We start from the raw sequence: 23,354 nt of genomic DNA on the forward strand, positions 1-23,354 counted from the left end.
ACTGGAAATAAATTGGTGGTAGTTGACATCCCGCTGAGAGTGACAGAGACTCTCGGCTTAATTAATAATTTCATCTCAGATCCTTCCCTCACCTTGTTTTCTAACAGCTTTATTTAGCGGAACGAGAGATGCGAACCGATGTTTCTTTGTAAGAACAGGGGGATGTGATACTTTGTTCTGTACCGACACCCATATTTATTTCCGTACCGGGTACGTAGCTCTTTCTTACTTAATCTACATGAATCACTTGGATGCATAAATTCAAGGACATATGTTTGCAGCTCTCACACATCTGTCTTGAATTTCATCTTTTCCACCCCGTCTTCTACTTTTCCAAACAATTTACCTCCCTCTTTCTCTCTCCCTGCTGTTCTTTATTTCATTGTGCCCGGGAACCCTTTCATTTCGAGGGCTGGCGGAGGGGAACAATGCAGGCACAATGCATTTCTAGATAAAGGCGTCTCGGAGCACAGCGAGCACAGCTTCTACGTATAGGATACGATTCCCTTTGCTCAGGACGCAGCTGGTCCGGAGCACATAGCAGCGTGGCTAGACTCTGGTTTCACAGCTCTGGAGGAGCTGGGCTTGCTGGAGTGAGGCACTGTTGTTCCCATCATGGACCAATCCAGTCCAGTTTATGGAAGGACCTTCCTGTGCCAGGCTCTGTGCAGAATGCTCCCTGATGACTTTCCGCTTTGATCTTTTTTTTTTTTTTCCCCCAGAGTGGGAATTTCTCACATCATTGTAAATGTTTCCTTTCCTCCCCTTGTCATTTGGCTGGGGCTCTGGGGGGGACTTCCTGAAGCAGGAAAGTGGTCACAAGGGGTTTGACTGGGCATTCAGAAAGTTCTGCCAAGAAACAGAGCATTCTCTGCTGCCAGGGCAAGGGGGGAAAAAAAAAAGAAAAAGGACCAAACAGAAAACCCTGATGAACGAACAATCAAGTCGGAAATTGAAGGGTGCACTCTGCTGAGTGCTAATGGGCTCCAGGGTGGAACAGGTATGGGTGGTGCTGAAATGATAAACATCTCTGAAATTCTCACACACCGCACTTCCTGCCCCTGATTTCATTTGGAGAGAGGACATGGAAATGCTCAGTCTGCTGACGTGTAATTTATAGCACTTGGGTTAGTGGGTGTTACGCAATCGCATTCCTGATCTCCTGGAAGCTGAGTTTTGAGCTGTTCGCCTGATTTCTTTTCTGGATAACAGCTTATTTAGTAGCCGTTTAGGAACCATTGTGAATGTGCGAGGATGAAATACAGGCTTGCTTGTTTTTTCATGCTGCATCTGTAGAGTCGAAAGTGAGAAGCTACGAGCCATACCCCTTTCTTGGCCTGAACATCCCATCAAATCATCACCGTCATCCTGCTCTACGGAGCACCTACCGGATGCGAGGCACCAAGGATGCAAAAGCATCGTAAGATCGAGTTCCCTGGAGGAACTGGTCTCACGGAGACACAAGATGATCTTTGGTTTGGAGCCCCGGCAGGATGAACACCATCGGATTCTGCAAGGGTGCAATTCGCTTCTGCTGTTGCCTGGGCGGATCACGTCACATCTTTAAGTCCCCTGTTCCCGTAGTTGATGAGATCTCACTCTCTTTCTCGCTGGATCTTTTCACTGTGGTCCCTGCCTATAAGGGTCCTATTGTGTGAGTACGTCCATGCTGGACGTGTCATTCAAGTGCTGAGTTTGAGAGTTAGTAGAAAATCAGAGCTTGGTGCTCCACGGTCATGGTTTGTCAGCCCACCCAGAACCGAGGCGGCTGGGGGAGCGTGCTTGTCCCACCTCAGGAACCTGCGCTAACACCGTCTCCTGGGGGAAGGTCTGTTTGCAGATGAAAAAGATTTCTTAGTATGGATTTTTTTTTTTGGCTTTTTGCCTTTTCTAGGGTTGCTTCCCATGGCATATGGAAGTTCCCAGACTAGGGGTCTAATCAGAGCTGTAGCTGCCGGCCTGTGACCTACACCCAGAGCCACAGCAATGTGGGATCCAAGCCTCGTCTGTGACCTACACCACAGCTCACGGCAACACTGGATCCTTAACCCACTGAGCAAGGGCGGGGATCGAACCCGCAACCTCATGGTTCCTAGTCGGATTCGTTAACCACTGCGCCACAACAGGAACTCCAATGTGGATTTTTTTTTAATTTAAAAGAAAATAAAACCTTGCTGGTTGTTGTAGGGTTTTTTGTTTGTTTGTTTTGCAAAAGTCCCTTCATCAGCTATAGCCAGTTTCCAGATTTTGATGGCCTTACATTTTGTATTGAGCTACAAGGGATGGGTTGGTTGGGGGTGTAGGGAGTGTGTGTGTGAGTGTGAATTGATGGCATCTACCATTTTCTTGCCATGGAGGGGGGAGGGTGGGCGATACCATTGCCCTGACAAGCAGCTTCCTCCAGCAGAATGCCCACATCTCCAAGACTGGTACTCTTCCTTTCCTCGATCCTTTGTGCCTAGGGTTACTTTCTTCCCTTCTGGTTTTGTTTTAACCTCATAGGCCCTTATAAAAACCTGGGGTGCCGAAACTCAGAATTTACCTCTCCTTAATATGAACTTAAGCAGCCTGGGTTGAACTCTGTGTGGGAACACATCTCTCAAAGGAGGTGGCAGACGCAAGCCCCTAGTGTTCCAGTAAAAACACACTGCTCAGGGTGAGTGTGGGCAAACTTTCCCGATAGTGTCAGCAGAGGGATCCACGATGACACAGCCGCAGAAACCCTATCCCCCAGAAGCGACCGCCCTGCGGGCTGGGACGTGGTCTCTCTGATTCCAGACCAAGCCTGGCTCCTTGGCCTCTGTCCTCTGAAAACTCCCGGCCACATCTTTAGTTCTTCTTTCTTGATGGCATCTGCGACTGCTGGCCACCCCCCGGCTTTTCCAAACCACTCTGCCCAGTCGAGGCTTTTACACCAGATGGGCTTTAGGAAATCCCTCTGTCAGCGTGTGAACGCTGCAGCGGGGAAACGGAGCAGCCCGCCCCCCCGTCTGTGGTGTCGGCCAGAAAGAACTTGGCACCCACATGTCCCTTTGTGTTCCCGGCAACGGCTCATCTCCTGGCCTATTGAGTCGTTAGGGCAGAAGGTCGTATGGCAGCGTCGTGAGCCTCTTTCATGGGTGCTGCAAGTGGGACCAGGTTCCAAGGGTTGGGGAACAGGACTCTAAGTCCGAGCTGAATGAGAGGAATGGAGGAATCTGCTTCATTTCAGCACTTTTGGAAAAGGGTGAGAGGAAAACATCTATTTGTTTATGTATTTTGGTGTTTATATTTGTGGGTATCTTTTTTTTTTCTTTTTTTATCTTTTTGGGGCCACACCCGCAGCATATGGAAGTTCACAGGCTAGGGGCCAAATCAGAGCTGTGTCTGTGACCTATACCACAGCCACAGCAACACTGGATCCTTAACCCACTGAGCGAGGCCAGGGATCGAACCTGCGTCCTCATGGATACTAGTTGGGTTTGTTACCACTGAGCCCCAATGGGAACTCCAGTGGGCATCCTTTCTTATCTCTTGAATTGGTTGGTGGTGGTGTCGATGGAAGCCAGTCCGAAAGTACAGTTTTCTGAAAGGAAGTCTAGTAGCGAAGTTACTTGGGGAGCGATTCCTAGGGAAGAGGGAGGGAAGGAGGCGGAGGTGGTGGCCACTGTCCCTTAGCGCGTGCCTGCCTCAACTTCCTCTCCGCTCCTTTTTTTAAATTTTATTTTATTGGTGTATAGCTGACTTATATCAGCTCCCTCTTGACTGCTGGCTGCAGACAAGCTGCAGCCTCTTTCATGGTAACCCCCCGTGGCCTTCCTCACCGGGGTCACAAAACTGCAGCAGCCAGGCCAGGCCTCTGGGGCACGTGCAACAGCACTTTTTAAATGTTCTGTCTTCTCGTGCCCGCTGCCATGGCCACCATCAGCCCCTTTTGTCTTTGGTGGTTGCACGTGGAATTAGTGGCCATTGCTTAGTTGTTTTGGCACACACACACACACACACACACACACACACACACCCGTCCCCGTTGTGAGGAAGAAGGACCCACAGGCTGGGTGCTGGTCAGGAAAGTGTCTTCATTTCCAGAAGTGGAGCTTTCGCCCGCGCCCAGAGCTGCTGCTGGGGAAGCAGAGACGCTGCCGCTGCTCTCCCTTCCTTTGTCAGAGTCCATCTGCTTGCCTTCTGGCAGGAGGTCTCTTGTAAACTAGTCTGTATTTATTTGTGTGGATTATTCTGGGACCCAGCCCTGGCAGGGACCAGTGGCCCTGTGGTGTTCTGATTGCTGTTGTCAAACACTGCTCTTTTTTTTCTTTAGGGAAAAAAAAATTTTTTTTTTAATGAAGTTGCTTTTTAAATTATTTTTACTTTTTTTTTTTGGCTGCCCCATGGCATATGGTGTTCCCAGGCCAGGGATCAGATCTGAGCCGCAGTTGCAACCTACACTGCAGCTGTGGCAATGCCAGATCCTTAACCCACTGTACTGGGCCAGGGATTGAACCTGCATCCCAGTGCTCCAGAAATGCCACCAATCCCCTTGAGCCAAAGAAGGAACCCCCAAATTTTTTTTTTTGTCTTTTGTCCTTTTTAAGGCCACACCCACAGCATGTGGAGGTTCCCAGTCCAGGGGTCCAATCGGAGCTGTTGCTGCCGCCGACGCCAGAGCCACAGCAATGCCAGATCCAAGCCATGTCTGCGACCTACACCACAGCTCACAGCAATGCCGGATCCTCAACCCACTGAGCAAGGCAGGGATCAAACCTGCAGCATCATGGTTCCTGGTTGGATTCGTTTCTGCTGCGCCAAAACAGGAACTCCTCTGAAATTTTTTTTAATTGAAGTATTGGTGATTTACAATGTCATGTGAGCTTCAGGTGTATAGCAAAGTGATTCATTATACATATACATATCTATTCTCTTTCCTGTCCTTTTCCCTTTTAGGTTATTGCAAAATATTATTAAGTATAGTTCCCTGAGCTACACAGTAGGTCTTTGTTGGCTATTTTATTATTTTTAATTTTTGGCGGTGCCTGTGGCATGGGGAAGTTCCCGGGCCAGGGTTCGAACCTGTGCCATGGACGTGACCCAAGTTGCTGCAGCAACATCTCCAGATCCTTAACCGGTTAGGCCACCAGGAACTCCTGGCTGTCTGTTTTATCTGGGGTAGGGAAATGCTGCTTCTTGAGTGCCCTTGCAGTTTGATGATGCACAGGGCCCACTGCCCTAAGTGGGCTTTCATCGGAAAGATCTCATCAGCTTCTATACTCATAGAATCCAGAGGGACACCCCTTAGAAGTGTTCTCTTGTGGGTGTCTGCTGTGCGCCAGGGATGGTTCTAAGCGCATCATGTGGATTATCTATCCTCACCGTAAGCCTCGGAAGTAGGTACCATAGGACCCTTTTGCCATTGAGGACAGTGAGGCTTGGGGAGGCTAATTGCCCGAGGGGCAGAGCCAGGATTGAGACCCAGGCTGTCTGCCCCTGGAGCCTTTGCTCTCAGCTGCTGCACGTGTTTCCCTCCTGCACTGATGCAGCGAGGTTGTGGGGTCCCAGAGCACAGCGGTCCGCTTGGCGGAAGGATAAAGGACGGTGCTGGTTCCGTGCTCCACCCGATAGAAGCACAGTGTTCACCCCTTAGCCTGGGAACTGGCAGAGCCTTTTCTTTTTCTTTCTTTTTTTAAAATTTTATTGGGGTATAGTTGATTTGCAGTGTTGTATTGGTTTCAGGCGTACAGCAAAGTGAATCCGTTATACATGTACATATATCCATTCTTTTTCCCGTATAGGTTATTACAGAACATTGAATGGACCTCCCTGTGCTGTACAGTAGGTGCTGTTAGTTGTCTATTTTATTTTATTTTTTATTATAGTGGATTTACAATGCTCTGTCAATTTCTGCTGCCAAGCAAAGCCAGCAGAGTATGTGACAGCACTCTGGAGGGACCAGTTGAAATGGAAGTGGAGCTTCCTGCCAGCCGCCAAGGTGCCGGGGCGGGGGCGGGAGGCGCTGGCAGGGACAGACATCTCTTGGATACAGAGATACAGGGAAGAGGTAGCTGCAGCTCCTCCACCTCACACTGGCAGCGAAGTGATTGCTCTTGTGAAAGAATATCTTGCAGAGCAAAGTGAGGCTCTTAACTTGGCAAGTCCCCGCAGCAGGAGGAATCTGGGAGAATTTTGCATTTACTCTGTCCCCCACCCACCCAATTCCTCTGTCTATGGGTGTCCCCAGTGTTGCAAGTCCTAAGAAGCCATTCCCTCCATCCCCCCTCCTCCACGATGAGAATCCGCAGCTGCCATGGGTCCACTTAGAGTCCAGGAGAAATGGCAGCGTCCTCTTCCAGCCTCCTCCTCATTTCTGACATTTGTTGAACCCTTACCCTGTTCATTGTTCTCAGGCAGTGTTCTGAGCCTTCTATGTATATTAACCCATTGCATTCCAACAGCAACAATGTGGAGCAAGTGTTCCTATAATCCTCATTTTACTCATGAGTGGCTCAGAGAGGTAAAGTAACTTGCCCCAGGTCACCCAGCAGGGATGTAGCAGAGTTGGCATTTGAACCCAGGCAGTCCGGTCCCAGTACCATGTCCTTCACCTTTTTACCCACACCATGCTGCCATCTGAGTGACAAAAGTGTTGAGTGGAGATTGAGCAGACCCACACAAACCGAACTCAGCCCTGAGCTGCTGGTTCTTGGGGCTGCCCATCTTTGGAATCAAAGTGGTTACATGGAAAATATTTGCAAAGTAAGAGTGTTTGACTGAACACACAGAGCCATTCCTGGCACATTCACTAAGCGAGGATGGAGCCAGGCTTCCTTCTGGCCCTTTTTGCTCACTTCTCCTTGGCAGTGGCCGCCTGTACAGACGTAGTTGTAGCTCCACTTTTGTGTGTGGGAGTAAAATAGATATAACGTAATACTCAACATTTTTACCATTTTCCACTTCTTTTTTTAGGGCCACACCCACAGCATAGGGAAGTTCCCAGGCTAGGGTTCAAATTGAAGCTGCTGATCCCGGCCTACGCCACAGCACAGTCATGCCAGATCCTTAACCCATTGAATGAGGCCAGGGATCGAACGCACATCCTCATGGATACTAGTCAGGTTCTTAATCCGCTGAGCCACCGTGGGTCGGCCTGCATTTTCCACTTCTAAATCGTAAGGTTCCTGAAGGCAGGCCTGGCATCTCCCTCCACCTTCATGTCCCCTGCAGCGCTTTGATGGATAGTGAAAGTGCATCCCACCTGAGAAATCTCTGCTGTCTTCTGCAGCCTGGCTCTGTCAGCTGTAAAGCAGCTAGAAATTTTGCTATTCTGAGATTTGGAGAAATGAAGAGTAAACTTCTAATGTCCCTTCTGCTCTGTCTTGTCATTTTCTTTTACTACAATCCTGGAGTAGCAGAGATGGACCCACAAGCTGGGTGCGTGGTGTGTTTCATGCCTGGCGCCTTTTGTCTGCAGGAAGTGTCGGGGACGTGCCATTTTGTTAACCTCCTGCTCTACGCCCCTTAGGGCGCAGGACTGCTTTCTGAACCAGCTGCACTGAAGGGGAGACTGCTAGTTCCTCTGGCTTCAGGGCTGTATCCACAGCAAAGGCTTTGATTTCTCCTAAGCTGGCGCAGGTTCCCATCAGCCTGGTCCAGCCCGCCCGTACCTCTTCCTGATTTCATTGGTCCTTCTCTGTGTTGCTCCAGGCGGAGGAGAGCTGGGAAGTGGAGGGGATCAGAGGAACTATTAGGCAAAGGGAGAGGAGCTCTAATTTCACTAGGATTTGTTGGGGTTAATTTATTCTGCAGTTTAAAGAGCCTTCTGGGGAGTTCTCTCGTGGCTCAGCGGTAACGAACCTGACTAGTATCCATGAAGACTTGAGTTCGATCCCCGGCCTCGTTCAGTGGGTTAAGGATCCAGCACTGCTATGGCGTAGGCTGACAGCTACAGCTCCAGTTAGACACCTAGCCCAGGAACTTCCATAGCTTCAGGTGCAGCCCTAATAAAAAGACAAAAAATAAAAATAAAGAGCCTTCTGTGCCCACCCCCCCAAGGATCTCAAGGAAAAAGGATGACTCTTAGTCATGGCAAAGCCCTTTAGGAGTTCCCTGGTGGTGTAGCAGGGTAAGGATCCAGTGTTGTCACTGCAGTAGCTCAGGTGGCTGCTGTGGCAAGGGTTCGATCCCTGGCCTGGGAACCTCTGCATGCTGTGGGCGTGGCCAAAAACAAAAAAAGGAATCAAGAAGCCTTACTGTTTGTTTTTTTGGCCACGCCTTCAGTACGCAGAAGGGATTGAAAACACAACAGCGACACGAACAGCTGCAGTGATAACACCAGATCCTTAACCTGCTTGTCCAAGAGGCCCTTTAAACAAGCTGGATTTGACTGTGGAGCTGGGCCTCCAGTCTGGCCGACCCACTGACCGTGTTTCCTCTTTCTCTTCCTTCTATTCATTCGTTTCTCCATTAGCTCAGCGTCATTTACGGAACATATGCCATGTGCCAAGCACTGTATCTGGCCAACTGCTATGCCAGTCCCAGGCCAAATCACACGCTGGGAATCACACCTCAGAAGCAAGGTTTGGTCTTAACTCTGGGGGTGTGAGGACAAATTCCCACTGGAGCCTTTAGCATGGTCCTGGGGTAAGAATAACAGCAACAATGATAATTGATATTCATAATAGCAGCTGACACCTATAATAGACCCTAGTCTGTTTCGGGCCCTATTCCAAGCACTTTATGTAACACATTTAAGCTTCACAACAGCCCAGTGCGATGCAGGTACTGTCATCTCCATTTTGCAAGTGAGAAAACCATGCATTGGAATTCCCGTTGTGGCTCAGGGGGTTAAGAACCCAACACAGTGTCCATGAGGACGCAGGTTCGATCCCTGGCTTCGCTCAGTGGGTTAAGGGTCCAGTGTTGTGGTGAGCTGTGGTGTAGGTCACAGATGCGGCTCGGATCCCTCATTGCTGTGGCTGTGGCATAGGCTGGCAGGTGCAGCTCCGATTTGACCCCTAGCCTGGGAACTTCCATATGCCACGGGTGCAGCCCTAAAAGGACCAAAAAAGGAATGAAAAGAAAACTTGAGAGCTGGGTAGCTTGCCTGAGGTTGCCAGCTAGCGAGTGGCTAGAGCGGAGTTTGATCTGGGCTCCGGAGCCTGTGCCGAGGAGCCTCTAGTATGTACACTGCCTTGACATTGGACAGTGGGATGGGCGAGTTCCCTGTCAGACTGCATGGATAGTGGGCTCTGGTCACGTTTGGTTAGGAAGGGTGGGAACACTTCCTTTGCCTGCCGCTTCCAGAAAGCATGGTGCCAACTGTGGTCCGAACTCAGTGGAAGGGCAGGGGTCGAGTTTGCTCACGACGGCTCCTCCTGCCTTGCCAAGGAGCAGCCCAAAGACTCCTCCATCTGTGTTAGCTTTGGCTTGATCCCACAGGTTTGCAGCAGCTGTTGAGAAATAAAAACTTCAACACCCCCCCCCCCCCGTCAAGTGGAAGACCCAGCCCTGAGAATGTGAAGCGGATCGTGCATCCCCCTCAGGAGCTGGGCCTTCTCAGAAGCGGCCAGGTTGTGTTTCCCTGCGGCACATGTGGGTGCTGACTAATCCCCCAGGGTCTCAGAGCAGCCCGGCTCTCTCGTCTGCACTTTTACAGTTTGCCAGGTCCCAACCCCGGCCCTCGGGCTCTTTGCTTCGTTGGTTGGTGGGTCACTGGAAAAGCGTTTCTGGCCGGCATTCCTAGGATGAGATCTCCAGCCACACAGCCTTGGACTCACTAACCAGCTAACCAGACTCAGCCGCCAGGCTGAGGAATGGGGACGGTTCAGTAACCCGATAGCCTGGTTTGTCATCGTCTTTGCTGTTAGCCACGTCGAGCTAATGTGGTCTCTGCTTTCTTTTCATCTTTGCTGCCCTGCTTCTCAATTCTAGGCTTTGGGGGGTTGCTGGGAGCCTTCCTCTCTCGGAGTTGCCTGGCCTTTGGGTAGTTATGAAAGGAGGTTGGATGTGGCATCAAAATGAACTTTAGGGAGTTCCCACTGCGGGGCAGTGGAAGTGAATCCGACTAGTATCCAAGAGGTTGTGTGTTCAATCCCTGGCCTTGCTCAGTGGGTTGGGGATCTGGCATTGCCGTGAGCTATGGTATAGGTTGCAAATGAGGCTCAGAACCTGCGTTGCTGTGGCTGTGGCCTAGGCTGGCAGCTGCAGCTCCAAGTCGACCCCTAGCCTGGGAACCTCCATGTGCCGTGGATACAACCGTAAAAAGCAAAAGAAAAAAAGAAAAAGAAAAAGAAAGAAAGCAAGAAAAAAAGACGTGAATTTTGGGTGGATGCTGTGCCAGGACAGTCACTGGAGAGAGGGCAGGCCTCAGATGTACGAGGCCCCGAGTCTCTGTCACCTGCCCCAGTGCCCGTCAGCATCACCCTTTGTTCAGGAGCTGTTGGCCTTTTCCGCGCTGATGCCGTGGAAGCAGCTCCTGCTCTCAGTGCATCTCCAGGCACCTTTGGGGCAGATTGTATGGTCCTTCACGCCGCATCTTCCAAGTTGGAAGGTGAGGAACTCCTGCCAGAACCAGACGTGGTGTCAGAGTTCTCTTGAGTAGAAAGAAAAGCAAAATCCACAGATTCAGGTTTAGGAAAAAAAAAATCTAGATGGCCCTTTAAAATCTGGAAATCCCAAATGGGAGATGGGAGGGAGAAAGAAAAAGGGGGAGAAAAGGCAAACAGACGGAGTAAAACCGGCCCCCCCCCCCCCATACGTTTGGGCTTGGCAGGAGGCGCCTGCTTCAGAAGGAAAAAAAGACCGCTTGCTTCCGAAGGAAATCCCTGTTTTCTGAGGATTTGATTTGCAGCCTTTTATACAGTTGATTGATTAACTTTAAAATAAAGTTGACAGGAAAATGTTTTTTGAAAAGGATGCTGACAAGACAAGGGGGAAATCAGCATAAATTTGATTCCGTTCTTAAGAGCGTGTCCCGTGCACGTGATGCTGTAGTTTTCAGAGCATCGCCACACATGTGAGCTCTGTGCTCATCCTGCGATGTGGGCATTACCATGCTGGGCCAGCAGGTGTGACCGGCTCAAGGTCTGGTCCTGTGTCACCTACTGATATCGATGTCAGGGCCAGGATGGACACCCAGGCCCCCACCGGCCTGATTTCCTCCCAAGAAGCACCCCGAGATAATGACGCACATGTGCCCCAGCTCTTCAAATGCCCTAATATCATCTAAGGAAGACTGGGCGCTCGTTTCTTGGACATCCTTAGAAAATAAGTGACACCAGTGCTCTGTCCCCAGTAGTTCTCATCTTCACCCCGAAGGCAAAGGCGTGAATTGGAGACCAACAGTGGTACCCAGCTGAATGAGTGGTACCCAGCAATGAATGCGTTTGGGAAGAAGGCAGCCGCATATAGTGAGATTTTAACGTCAATCCTTTGCCGTTGCATTGTCTTAGAGTTTAGGCAAATGCTGATGTTTCTTAGAGGAATTCTCACGTCAGGAATAAAAGTGAGGCAAAATTGTCGCTCTCCTAGTTGAATCAAGGTCAAGCCATGAGCTAAAGTGAACGTTTAAAACAAGGGGAGTCTTGGAGTTCCTGCTGTGGTGCCGTGGGTTAAGGACCCTGCATTGCCAAAGCTGTGGCCTACGTTGAAGATGTGGCTCGAATTTGATCCCTGGCCAGGGAATTTATATATGCTGTGGGTGCGGCTGAAAGGGGAGGGGGTGGGGAAACAAGGGGTGGGGGGGGTTCCTGCTGTGGCTCAGAGGGTTAAGAACCTGACTAGCATCCATGAGAATGTAGGTTCAATCCCTGGCCTTGCTCAGTGGGTTAAGGATCCAGTGTTGCTGCAAAGTGCAGCATAGGTCACAGATGCAGCTCAGATCGGCCTGCAGCTGCCGCTCCGATTCAACCCTCAGCCTGGGAACTTCCTACCTTTGTGCCTATTCAAGGTCTTTATTTCTACTCTTCTGCTTTTGATCAGTTTTCTTCTTTCTCTTCTGGATTAGTCCCAGTAGCATATAGTAGCTCCCATTTTTAAAATATCCTCCCTCTGACCTCATTATGTGCTTTTTCAGCTACAGTCTCATTTCTTTGTTCCCTTTACAGCAAAACTCTTTTCTTTTCACTTGATCGATCAGCTGTTTGTGTCATTTAAAAAAAATTTTTAGGCGTTCCTGTCGTGGCTCAGTGGTTAACGAACCTGACTAGTCACCATGAGGTTGAGGGTTCTATCCCTGGCCTCACTCAGTGGGTTAAAGATCCGGTGTTGCCGTGAGCTGTGGTGTTGGTCGCAGACGAGGCTCAGATCTGGCGTTGCTGTGGCTCTGGCATAGGCTGGTGGCTACAGCTCCGATTGGACCCCAAGCTTGGGAACCTCCATATGCCACGGGAGTGGCCCTAGAAAAGACAAAAAAAAAATTTTATTAAAGTATAGTCAGTTTCCAATGTTTTGCCATTTTCTGGTGTACAGCAAAGTGACTCAGTCATACATGTATATACATTCTTTGTTTATATTCTTTTTCGTCAGGGTCTGTCCCAGGAGATGGGATCTAGTTCCCTGTGCTGTAGAGTAGACCTTGCTGTTTATCCCTTCTTAAAGTAAGAGTTTACAGCAAAACTTTTTTTGGGGGGAGGGGGTGACTGCACCTGCAGCATATGAAAGTTCCCAGGCTAGAGGTTAAATGGGAGTTTCAGCTGCCGACCTATGCCACAGCCACAGCTCACGACAATGCCAGATCCTTAACCCACTGAGCGAGGCCAAGAATTGAAACCAAATTCTTCTTCTTTTTTTTTTTTTTTGCCTTTTTCTAGAGCCACACCCACGGCATATGGAGGTTTCCAGGCTAGGAGTCCAATCGGAGCCACAGCTGCCGGCCTACACCACAGACACAGCAACGCGGGTTACAAGCCACATCTGTGGCCTCCACCACAGCTCACAGCAACGCCAGATCCTTAACCCACTGAGCAGGGCCAGGGATTGAACCCGCAACGTCGTGGTTCCTAGTCGGATTCGTTAACCACTGTGCCACGATGGGAACTCCATGAACCCGCATTCTCACGCGCTACTAGTCAGGTTCATTACTGCTGAGCCACAACGGAAACTCCTACAGCAGAACGCTTAAAGAGAATTGCCGGTAGGCACTGCCTCAGCCACTTACCTGCCGTTTTCTCCTTTTTGTGTACCCTTTCTCTTTTCTGTTATTTTCCTTGGGATGTTTCACATATTGGCGAGAGGGCTCGGATTTGGCTGAGGCCCAGGCCCACTAGAGGCGAGTGTGCCGGACAGTCCTGCCCATCTGTCCCTCTTCCCAGCGTATCTGTCAGCTTCACCACCGCACTGACTCCTCCCAACCCCCATCAAGGTCACAGGTGACCTTTGGTGCCACAGCCCCTGGTCCGGTCTCTGTCCTCCTCTTATCCAGCGTCAGCAGCATTCGACGCAGCAGCCTGCTCCCTCCTCTCCAGAACGCTTCCCTCACCTGCCTGTTGAGACACCAGAATTTCCTTATTTTCCTATGTCACTCGTCACTCCTCAGCCCGGTGGGTGGTCCCTGGCTCTCCCAGGGGTCTCCTTTCCTCTGTAGCCTCGTCCTCTCCTTGGACGACCGCTGACAGCATCCAGGCACTGAGGATCCCTGATTTCAATCTCACATCCTCCAACCCCCTGTTCGGATTTGTCAACCAGGTGTCTGCTTGAAACCTCCACTTGCATGTCTGATGGGCACCTGTCCCCTCTTGATTTTTCCTCTCAGACTTCTTCCTCCTCCTCCTCTGCTCCTCATGGTTCACGGGACCCCTTGACACGCTTGGCTCACTCGTGCAAACCACAGCATGGTGCCTCGTTGATCTTTCTCCTTCTCCCACTTTGCCCACGGCCATTGGTCCACCTACCCTGTTGACTGTCTTCCAAATGTGCCACCATGTCCTCACTTCCTCTCCTGCTCCAGCCCACATCCTCTCCACTGCTGCAGCCCGTTCCTTCACAGCAGCCCATGTGACCTTTAAAAAGGTCGATCAGACTGCCCCGCTCCCTGCTCACCCTCAGCAGCTGCCTGGTATACTTGGCCTTCGGTATCCACTGGGTCTGGCTCCAGGCTCCCCACACAAACCAAAATCCACAGATGCTCAAGTCCCTTATAGAAAATAGCACAGTATTTGCATGTAACCAACACACATCCTCCCATATATATTTTTCTTTCTTTCTTTTTTTTTTTTAAAGGGTCGCACTGTGGTTTATGGAGGTTCCCAGGCTAGGGGTCGAATCGGAGATGTAGCTGCCGGCCTACACCAAAGCCACAGCAATGCTGGATCCAAACCGCGTCTGCAACTGACACCACAGCTCACGGCAACACTGGATGCTTAACCGACGGAGCGAGGCCAGGATCGAACCCACAACCTCATGGTTCCTAGTCGGATTCGTTTCCCCTGCACCATGACAGGAACTCCCCTCCCGCATATCTTAAATCCTCTCTAGATTGTGTAATGCCTAAGACGGTGTACATATAAGTAGTTGTACATACAGTGTAAACGCCATGCAAATAGTTGCCTGTACTTGGCAAATTCAAGCTTTGCTTTTTGGATCTTTCTGGATTTTCTTCCCCAAATACTTTTGATCTGCGCTTGGTTGAATCCGCAGATTCGGGACTTGTGGATACAGAGGGCCGACTGTATGCTTAGAATAAAATTCCATTATTTTTTACCAGTCGACTGGGCCTTAAAGATCCGGTCCACGAGTGCCTTTCCCACCTCATCCTGGCCCCCCTCCCTGACTATCCGGCCGTGTCCCCTCTAGCCTTCCCCTTTCAGCCTCCTGGCCTCTCCACAGGTTCCCTGGGCCTCAGGTGGCCCCCCCATGTGCAAGTGACTTGCTTCATGCCAACATTGGGGTCTGTGCTCCAATGCCATTTCTTCAGAGTTGCTTTCCCAGGGCACGTGCTAAAACGGGGACCCCTCTCCCCGGCGCGCCTTCGCTCTTACCCTGCTCTGTCTTCCGTTTGTTACTTCTTAGTGCCTGAAATTATTTTTCTCTGTATGTTCCCGCTTACATCGTGTGCCTCTCCTGCTAGAATAGAAGCTCCTCAAAGGCGGCAACTTCCTCTGCCTGGTTCTTTCTTGTATCGCTTGTGCTTAGACCGGGCCAGCGCATAATAGGTGCTCAGTTAACGTCTGTTGAATGGATTCCAGCACTTAGCACTTGTGAAAAGCATTTGGGGAAAAACAGTGTATTTATAACAGGGCGCTATCGGTATGTCTCCTAAACATCAGCAAGTGAAAGAAAGAGAAGCAACGAGAGTGAGGTGTCTTTTTTTTCCAATCAAATTGGGAAAACTAACAGTAGTGATAATGCTGGTGAGAACGCGAGGAATGAGTGTGCTCGTTGGCTGCTGTGGAAACAAAATTGTCTGTGCTTTCATAAGTGGTGAGTCATGGGTGATTTTTATCTCAGTGGATTGCTGGATTTCCATTTTTTCCAATAGTTACTCTGCCCCAATAATTACTACTTTTTTATTTTTTCTTTTTAGGGCCGCACCCGCAGCATATGGAAGTTCCCAGGCTAGGGGTCGAATCAGAGCTACTACAGCTGCCAGCGTACACCCCAGCCACAGCAACGCGGGATCTGAGCCAAGTGTGCAGCATATGCCAATAGCTCATGGCGACACCAGATCCTTAACCCGCCAAGTGACGCCAGGGATCGAACCCTCATCCTCATGGATACTAGTCAGGTTCGTTTCTGCTGAGCCACAACAGGGATTCCAATAATTACTTTTTAAATTAAAAAAAAAATCCAGGAGTTCCCGTTGTGGCACATCGGAAATGAATCTGACCAGGAACCATGAGGTTGGGGCCCTGGCCTCGCTCAGTGGGTTAAGGATCTAGCATTGCCGTGAGCTGTGGTGCAGGTCGCAGACGCGGCTTGGATCAGGCGTTGCTGTGGCTCTGGCATAGGCCGGCGGCTACAGCTTCAATTCCACCCCTAGCCTGGGAACCTCCATATGCCGTGGGTGCGGCCCTAAAAAAAGGATGAAAAGGAAAAAAAAAATCCAATAATCTTAATCCCCTCACACTCCTCTTTTTCTTTCTTTCTTTCTTTCTTTCTTTCTTTCTTTCTTTCTTTCTTTCTTTCTTTCCTTCCTTCCTTCCTTCCTTCCTTCCTTCCTTCCTTCCTTCCTTCCTTCCTTTCTTTCTTTCTTTCTTTCTTTCTTTCTTTCTTTCTTTTTTTAAATTAACCTGGCTGGATCCTGGCACCAGCAAACGTGTAAAACTAATCCCAGCGTCAAGATAGACTTGTTCTATTGTTGAACCTCTTAAGAATGTTTAATCTGAATCCTGTCTCGAGTTTCTCTCGAATGATGCAGAATCGGTCACTGCAAGCTGTATGTGCAAAGTCGCTCTTGATCTGAGGGCCTGGGCTGGTTTGGGGAGCCCATTGGAGCAGTGGAGCTGGGAGCAACATGCGGTGTTAGAAGGGGCCCATCCAGTTGGTGGGCGGCGGGGTGGGGGGCCGCGGGGCTGACCTCACAACCCTTCCTGCCAGGACCCAGGTCTCCATAGTTGAGGGGAAGCCTCACATTTCTTGGCGGATACCCTGCCTGACTCCCTGGCTGCTGGGGACCGAATTAAAACAATAGTCAGCCATACACGCCTTTCCCTCCACTGTTCGCCGTCAGACTCCTGATGCCTGTTTCCTTCCACACCTCCGTTCCCTATTCTGCCAGCACCCTTGGCCATGGCCAACCCTTCTGTCTGGGCCCCAGGCCCGCTGGAAGGCAGGCTCGCAGCTGAATCACGGGGGGCCATCCTGCGGTTCCTGCCCCTTGTTTCTTTCTTTGCCGGGTTTTGCTGCCGGTAGTTCAGAATTGCATTGCGTTATGTCACTTTCTGGGCTTGGCAGTTAAGTTCTGGAGCAGCCGGTGGCCCACCTGAGCAGTGTCCGTCACCCAGACGGCCATGAGCTGATAAAGGAGCCGGCACACACTCGGCTCCTCGACCTGGGCTTAGCAGTCACACTTTTTCAGTCTCGGACTTCTTAGACCTTGGCCCTCTGACAGATGGCACAGCTAACCGCAGGAACCTGCCAAGGACGGGATTGTTCTGAGCGACCCAGGGAGCTGAAGGTGGGGATGGCTGATGATGGTGCTGCCCTAGTGTTTGCAGCCTGAGTGGCACATGCTTCCAGGGACCACCGACATTCCCAGTGCAGGGACCTGGTGAAGTGGGGGGAGGGACAGATTTTTTTTTTTTTTTTTTCCTCTTTTGGCCACTGCGCAGCATATGGAGTTCCCAGCCAGGGATCAGATCCGAGCTGCAGCTGCAAACTACCCAACAGCTGTGGCAACGCCAGATCCTTCAACACCCTGTGCCGGGCCAGGGATCCTGGTGCTGCAGAGATACCGCTGATTCCAGTCCCGTTGCGCCACAGTAGGAGCTCCATGATGTTTAACTCTTGGTCTTCTGTTGGATACTCGTGTCCCTTCTCTCTTGGGGCCAAGGGGACACAGCAGAGCACCAGCCTGCTGTTTAGAGGCACCAAGACAAAGCCTCCCTTCCTGCCTTAACCACCCGGTGGAGGTCCGATTGTGTTTGACAGATGCCTGATCCATCTTCATCTTCATGCTTCTTAGAGACCCTGCCAGTGGGGGAGGTAGGAAAGAAAACTCACTTAGGACTAGCGTGGTCCTGTGTCAGCCATTGCCCTGGCCTGGGCCTGGGATGACGCAGACTCGGGGTCCCCTCGACTCTGTCAGCCCGCAGGGACAAGGGGACGCTACAAGCCCAAGCAGCCCTGATTTCCGTCAGTCATTCATTTATCTGTACTTTAGTGTTTTCCAGCCCGTCTGCCCCTCAGGCCCAGGGGACTCAAAAGAACGCTGCAATTAATCCGGTTTGGACTTAATCACCTTCTCGTACTTTTCTTCTTGTAGCTCAAACTTTGGAACAAATACCGCATTTCCAACATTCCATCACTCATATTCTTAGACGCCACCACTGGCAAGGTCGTGTGCAGGAACGGGCTGCTGGTGATCCGCGATGACCCGGAAGGTAAGACCTGGGGCGGCGGGGGGGGGGGGGGGTCCGCCCACGCTCCCAGCCCTGTCCCCTGCCCTCCTCCCCGTTGGTCGGGAGCGTATAAAGGAAGTACAGGAGTGTGGGTTTATTTGGCGAGAGAATATTGTCTTGATGAAATGATGGTATTCTCTAGGTCACAGTTAAGATTTTTACAGAGATCAGAATGTCCCTCTTGGGGGCTTTAATTCATGGGCCAAAGGAGATGGAATCCGAAAAAGGAAGTTCAGCTCTGAGAGCTGAGGAGGCCCTTGAGAAGCAGCTTGAGCCCAGACACGGACTCTTAGAGCTGTTTTGGAGGCAGCTGTCACCCCCAAAATCAGAGTCAGGCTCAGTGGTTTGGGTTTTTTTTCTCGTTAGGATATCACTATAAGAGTTCCCATTGTGCAGAGTTCCCGTCGTGGCTCAGTGGTTAGCGCATCCGACTAGGAACCATGAGGTTGAGGGTTCGATCCCTGGCCTCGCTCAGTGGGTTAAGGGTCTGGCATTGCCGTGAGCTGTGGTGTAGTTTGCAGACACGGCTCGGATCCCAAGTTGCTGTGGCTCTGGTGTAGGCCGGCGGCTACAGCTCTGATTCGACCCCTAGCCTGGGAACCTCCATATGCCGCAGGAGTGGCCCTAGAAAAGGCAAAAAGACCAAAACAAAACAAACAAACGATCCTCCATCCCTCACTTTATTGTTCCAGTTAGAAGATTCGACCCTGGTCACAAATTTTCCCAGGAAAAATTTCACCTGCTTCAAAGAAGTGCTCTCATTAGAAATCAGGGCAGGTAGAACCAAGTGATTTTTTATTCATTCATTCATTCATTCATTCATTCGTTATTGCCACACCCATGGCGTTTGGAAGTTCCCCAGGCGGGGATTGAATCCGATCCTCAGCTGCGACCTACACCAGATCCTTGAACCCAGTGCACCGGTTCAGGGACTGAACGCACCTCTTCAGCAACCCGAGCTGCTGCAGTTGGCCTTTTAACCCACTGAGCCACAGCGGGACCTCCCCAAGTCTTTACCTTCTGAAATGTAAACACATACTCACACCCACCACACTCTGGAGCCTGTTAAAAACGCAGCTTCCCCACCCCCAGCCCCAGAGATTTTTGGATCCGTCTGTTTCAGGGTGGGCTTGGCCACCTGCTTGTTCAGCCAGGCTGTGCTGCTCCCTCCCGCTCCACCCACCCCAGGCGATTTTGAGGCAGTGGTCCCTGGACCACCCGCTGAGAAAGCACTGCTCCGCTGAGTGGGGAACCTATCCTTGCTCTTCCTGCCTGGGGCCTATATGTCGTCAGAATGTTGACCATCTGGGTTGAGCAGTTTTACTCTTTCCTTTTGCTAGACTGAAATGCTCATCTCGCTTAGTTCCCTGGGCCCCAACCCAGCCCAGCTGAATCAGAATCTCTAGCGCTGGGGCCCACGAGCATCATATTTCAAAATTCCCCAGCTGACTGTAAAATGCCGAAGTCGAGAGCCCCTGGGAGTCCAGGGCTGGAACTGAAGATGGTTGGGCAGCGATCCCCCAGCTACCCCCTCATCACTGCCCCTGGGGGAGCCCTTTGCTTTGTTTTGGACACGCGTCTTTAGCCTTGCTTCTGGATCCTGAGATGAGGGTGGGGGGTGGCGGGGGACCTGGGCTTCTGTCCTTTTCAGAAGCATGGCCCACCCCCTCCCCAGGAGCTGGGTCCTGTGGTCATCCAGGCTCGGGAACCGCTGCCTTGCGTGTAGGTAGGACCCTGCACAGGTTGGGTCCTGCTTTTATTCCTGCTTCGGGGCAGATCCTATGAATGCGTCAAAGACTCTTGAGTGATAAAGTTGTCACGTGGCCCTGAGGTGGGCCTCTTGGATCTGGGAGACCACAAGGAAGAGTCTTAACATTCTCACCATCCGTTGTCTGTTGCAGGTTTGGAATTCCCTTGGGGACCTAAGCCCTTCAGGGAAGTCATTGCGGGCCCCTTGCTTAGGAATAACGGGCCGGCTCTGGAGAGCAGCAGCCTGGAGGGCTCTCACGTGGGAGTCTACTTCTCCGCACACTGGGTGAGTGTCTGGTCCGTCTTCAGTCTGGACAGAGGGGAGCAGTGATGTCGCCATCACCACCGAGACCAGCTGGGGTTGGCCTCTGCAGGTGCAACTGCATGGGCATCCTTTGCTGGTGCCCTTGCCTCCTCCTCCTGTGCCCGCTGCACTGCTGGCAGGCCACGGATGCTTGTGAGTGAATGATAATAGCAACCAGCCACCGGGGCTTCTTCGGACTGGCCTCTGCGGTCGTCCTCCCATTCCGATGAGGCTTCTGATGGTGCCTCCAGGGAAAGGGGTTCAATGGACGGCTGCCCCCTGGCGCCCTCTCCCCGTGTGCTGGTTGCTCGCCATCCTGGGAGGCACCTTTGTTTCTGCCTCCTCCGTAAACCGCAGATGCGATCCCAGCCCCACTTGGGTATCGCTGACCTGGCCTCTGCTGGCAGGTGGCTGGGAAATGGGAAGGAGAAGGCACGGCGTGGCGCTGCAGGATCCCACTCGTGTCTTTCAGTGTCCGCCCTGCCGAAGCCTCACCCGGGTCCTGGTGGAGTCCTACCGCAAGATCAAGGAGGCGGGCCAGAAGTTCGAGATCATCTTTGTTAGTGCAGACAGGTAACACGCACCTGGGGGGGGGCGGGGCCTCTCTCCTCTCGCCCCTTGAGCGCCGAGCTTGGGGGTGGGGGTGGAGGAAGATGTGTGGGATTGTTAGCAGACCAGCAGATGCATTTCATATTTACTCCTGCAGTTGTCTGAAGGGGAGCCGAGAAAAACCCGTTCTTGCTGTAAATATCCCAGCTCCGGCCTGGGGCATTTGAGATTAGGATGCATTTTTCTCATCGGGTCAGCTTTTCGGATTGTGGCGGAAGGATGCAGAGTGGGGAGGATGGAAAGAAGAGAGCCAGGGACTAATGGAATGTGACATCTGTCTCCACTGGCTGTGCACTCATTTTTCTTCGCTCCGGCCACGTGCTTTATGGGAGGGCTCTGCGGAGAACAAGAAGGGCAGACATTCTTCCTGGAGCACGGCAGGGCCTTTTAGCCTCAATTTCCTCTGCTTCTTGCCCTCTTGCTGACTTTACTCATCAGCGACCTTCCTTCATTTCAAAACTCCAGCCCCAGTGCAGACCGAGCCGCCAGGCATCCTGCCTCCTACATTCCTGCTCACAGAAGGGTCTCAGGATGCCTGCACACTGGGGGCGTTGTACCCGCTGTCGTATCCTTGACGTCTGCACGTTGTGTGCTCGGTTCTTGGCCCATGGGCCCATCCTGCTGTTCCCCAGCTGCCTCCCCAATCTGTGCATGTGAGTGAACGAGCTTGAAGTTGTGCCACAGGAAGGAAGCCCCCACTCCTTTTTTTTCCTGAACCCACGGCATGCAGAAGTTCTGGGGCCAGGATTCGAACCCTCACCACATCAGTGACAACTCCGGATCCTTAATCCGCTAAGTCCACCAGGGAACTCTAGGAATCACTTTTTTTAAACTTGAAAGAACATCAGTTTAGGAGTTCCCGTTGTGGTACAGTGGGTTAAGGATCTGACTACGGCAGCTTAGGTCGCTGCAGAGGTGCAGGTTCCATCCCTGGCCCAGCACAGCAGGTTAAAGGATCTAGCATTTGCTGCAGCTGGGGCCTAGGTCACAGTTGTGGCTTGGATTCCTTCCCTGGTCCAGGAACTTCCATGATGCAGGTGTGGCCAAAAAAAAAGAACATCAACTGTATTGAGGCATAATTTATATACAATAAAATGCTTTCATTTTAGGTGTACAGGGGAATGAATTTTGCCTAATGTGTGTACCTGTGTCCCCGTCACGATTCAGATAGAGAACATTCCGTCAATGAAAAGGATCCCTCGTGCCTCTTCTCAGTCACTCCTCACGCCCAAACCCCAGTCCCACGGCTCCCCTGGTCTGCTTTCTATCCCTCCATTCAGTTTCTCATTGCCAGAGTTTCTTACCTGTGGAGTCGTAGGCATATGCTTGGTTCAGAGTGTGGTCCTGCCCCGAAATTATCATGCCACGTGAAGTCAGTCAGACAAGGAGCCACCCGCATCGAATGCTCTCACTGAGCTGTGGAATCTAAAAAAAGGACACAGTGAACTGCTTTGCAGAACAGATACTGGCTCACAGATTTTGAAAAACTTGTGGTTTCCAAAGGAGACAGTTTGGGGGCTTGGGGGAGGCCCTGAGGGTTTGGGACAGAAATGCTATAACATTTGGTCGTGATGATTGTTGTACCCCTGTAAATGTAGTAATGTTCATTGAGTAATTTTTTAAAAAGGGGATGTGGCCCTATACCCCTCCCCGTTATGTGCACAGATGGGAAGTATCACGAGGGATGCAGGGTCTGAACATCTCGGCTCCTTCCAAAAGAAGACTGTTGGGAGTTTCTGTTGTGGCTCAGCAGTAATGAGCCTGACTGGTACCCATGAGGCTGTGGCTCGGATCGGGTGTTGCTGTGGCTGTGGTGTCGGCCAGCAGCTACACCTCTGACTCAACCCCTAGCCTGGGAACGTCCTTATGCCGCAGGTACGGCCCTAAGGAAAAAAGAAAGAAAAAGAACAAAAGGAAAAACAGTTCATGTTGCAAACTGGAACGTGAAGCCGGATTTGAAGAAGGACGACGCAGAGCCACGGGCTGCTGCCGTGGCCTGGCTTTTCAGTTTGGCGTCCACCTGCTGTGTGGCGTTTTGCTTTTGGGGGTTCCGCCCGAGTGGGTAGTCCCTGTCCCCCGCAACCGCAGCCTGGGGTCCGGGGAGCAGGTTGACGAGAAGCCCTGCGTGTCGGGCCCCAGGCACGACTTGCTGGAAGGTGGGGAGGCCCCAGCGGTGGCGCCCTGGGGGTAACAGCTTTGTCTCCCCACGTGTGTCTCGTAGGTCAGAGGACTCGTTCAAACAGTACTTCAGTGAGATGCCGTGGCTCGCGGTCCCCTACACCGACGAGGCCCGGCGGTCGCGCCTCAACCGGCTCTATGGGATCCAAGGTAGGCGTTCCCCCCTCGGGGGGCTCCCTGGAGCCCCGCTCGCCCGGGCTCTCCGCCTCTCTGGCTCTCCTTCCAGAGGAAAGAGCGTCTTTATTTCCATGAATGTTCACATTCTTCAGCATCTTAGAACCATGCGGTGGATTTCACGGTATGTAGATCATACCTCATTAAAGCCCTTTTTTTTTTTTTTTCTTAAGTCCTTGTCTGGGGGAGACAGCTCCGTCCCACCACCCAGCCTCGTGGGTGCTCGGGTGGAGCGCAGGCACCCCAATGGCTTGGCCAAAGCCCGCTCCCAAGGGTCTTCCTGCCAAGCAGACCCGAGAGTGGCCTTTGGGTCC

General features: G+C 51.5%; 1 protein-coding gene across 2 annotated transcripts in view; it reads left to right on the plus strand.

Moving 5' to 3' along the window:
- Nucleotides 1–23,354, plus strand: part of NXN (nucleoredoxin) — a 161,983-nt gene that overhangs the window by 120,396 nt on the left and 18,233 nt on the right. Inside the window, exons 1-5 of one of the 2 annotated variants that reach the window (XM_047759161.1) lie at nt 3,173–3,226; nt 17,891–18,008; nt 19,928–20,061; nt 20,552–20,652; nt 22,910–23,016. In XM_047759161.1, coding sequence (XP_047615117.1) covers nt 3,179–3,226; nt 17,891–18,008; nt 19,928–20,061; nt 20,552–20,652; nt 22,910–23,016 — 508 coding nt within the window. In that variant the 5' untranslated portion in view covers nt 3,173–3,178. Of the gene's footprint in view, nt 1–3,172; nt 3,227–17,890; nt 18,009–19,927; nt 20,062–20,551; nt 20,653–22,909; nt 23,017–23,354 lie in introns of those variants that run through there. The other variant, XM_047759160.1, reaches the window with a different exon arrangement.

Source organism: Phacochoerus africanus, chromosome 14 (genome assembly GCF_016906955.1).
Source record: "Phacochoerus africanus isolate WHEZ1 chromosome 14, ROS_Pafr_v1, whole genome shotgun sequence".
In the NCBI taxonomy this organism is placed as follows: Eukaryota; Metazoa; Chordata; class Mammalia; order Artiodactyla; family Suidae; genus Phacochoerus; species Phacochoerus africanus.